The following is a 1,891-nucleotide window of genomic DNA, read 5'->3' as shown; positions in this document are numbered from 1 at the left end:
GTGCGGAAAAGTTGCTATGGAGTAACACAAGTATTTTGGTAAAAAAAAAATTGAAATCGGTCAATATCTTCGGTTCGCGCAATTCATTTAAAGTTTTGAAAATTTTGTCGAAAAATGCATATTTCCTAATTTTTTTAGAATTATGTTTTAAATGTCGTTTTCCAAAGTTTTACTTATTATTATGTTTAAATTTAATTATTTATAAGGATTAGTTTGTATTTAAGCAGTTTATTCATGCATTCTATAAGGCTTTTCACGTTTAGCTTTCCCCAGGATCAACGACGAGGACGTGGTGAAAAATCTGATCCCACTTTTTTTTTTGTTTTTTTTTTTTGTTTTTTTAATATTTTATGTTTTTTTTTTGTTTTTTTTTTTTATATTTTATAATTTTCTTTTGTTTTTTTTTGTTTTTTTAAATATTTTTTTTTTTGTTTTTTAAATTTTTTGTTTGCTACTATCATTAAACAAATTTACGATCGTGAAGATTTGTACAGTGAACTCTCTTTATGTGTTAATTACAAACTGGGATTTGTGATCAAATTTAGGCAAACTAGAACGAGAAAATAAAGTTGACCGTATGTGACCATCCCTATTTTGATAACCACATACCTTGTTCGACGCTTCAGTGACAAGCTTAACAGTTCGCTCTACCGCTTGAGTGTGGCATGGAAAGCTTGACAAGTTCCATTGAGAGATAGATGGTTGGTTATCAATGGAAGATAACAGATCTGCATTTAAGACATTTCTTAGTACTGGAGGAGGTGATAGTATTGTAGAAGACCAGTCGATCATTTCATAGTAATTAGTGGCATTAAAGTTCAGTTTTGGCAAAATGAATGAGCGCACCGAATTCTTCGCAGTAGAAGTTGTATCTCTGGCTTTTAAAATCATTTGTACCCCAATCTTACGTACATTCCGATTTTCATCTGTGACCATAGATAAAAGCAAATTTTCAGGATGCGCGAAATAAGCATTGTGTTGTATCACAGGATCAACTACTCTCAGAAGATGTTCTGGTAAGTACCGAGAATTTTTAATCATAGTGAAGACATGTCTCGCACCATCTGCAATTGAATCGTTCAGTTTTATTTGAAACCACATAGGTAAATACACTTTCATTATAAATGTAACTATGTGAACTAAGTTTTCAGAAGGGTCTTCACTTGATATGTATAATCTCATCGTTCTGTTTCCTAGAGTGAGCCAACGCGCGTGGGAGAGTTTTCCTGGATCTCGCAGAGACAGATCAGATGAACAATTACCTAAATGAATAGCTTGCCCAATGTCGTAAAGATATTTTTGATCTTTACTCAAATTGTCTCTGCATGTGACTTGTACTAAATCACACTCAATTTTATTGAAATTAACAACAGGCAAGTGTTCAACGCCCTGAAGTTGTTTTCCGATTGTACCTGAAAATGAATTCGGTCCACTTGTTTTTCCATCAAAATGTTGAAATACGTGTCGCAAAGGTAATTCATTTGCATGAAGCAAGCATATATTCCACTCAAAAATTTTCTCTGCTTCGGTCTTGAATATTTCATGAGCTTTCTGAAACTTAGGATTTTCTTTATCTCTTTTGTAAGACTTTCTTTTTTTCCAATATTTTGCATGATATGCAGTGATCATTTGTTCAACCCTGGTTTGAGAAACTGTAGGGATAGATGCTGTCATATAAAGCATCTTAATTTTCTGAGCTACCACATTCGCTATTTCTGAAAAAGCAATTTTCTGTGAAGGTAATTCTGTTGATGATGACATTACGTATCTTTGTTCAAAACAACAAAGAATAACGTCAGCATAAGAGGGCAGATTTCTTAAAGAAAAATCCTTAGGAGCGCCAAATATTGGACAAACATGATCTTTCCGAGAAATATGAAACCCGGGTTTT

At 33.0% G+C, this 1,891-nt stretch overlaps 1 protein-coding gene across 1 annotated transcript; it reads right to left on the bottom strand.

The window, feature by feature from the left end:
- Positions 1-491: 491 nt before the first annotated feature.
- Positions 492-1,173, bottom strand: LOC129249933 (uncharacterized). Its single transcript, XM_054889601.1, has 2 exons — positions 610-1,173; positions 492-550 (listed from the first exon to the last, which is right to left on the bottom strand). Exons 1-2 carry the CDS (start codon positions 1,117-1,119, stop codon positions 542-544), a joined length of 519 nt encoding a protein of 172 aa, XP_054745576.1. The 5' UTR covers positions 1,120-1,173; the 3' UTR covers positions 492-541.
- Between the last annotated feature and the right edge of the window lie 718 nt (positions 1,174-1,891).

Source organism: Anastrepha obliqua, chromosome 6 (genome assembly GCF_027943255.1).
Source record: "Anastrepha obliqua isolate idAnaObli1 chromosome 6, idAnaObli1_1.0, whole genome shotgun sequence".
Lineage (NCBI taxonomy): Eukaryota > Metazoa > Arthropoda > Insecta > Diptera > Tephritidae > Anastrepha > Anastrepha obliqua.
This window is presented reverse-complemented; position numbering and strand designations above follow the sequence as displayed.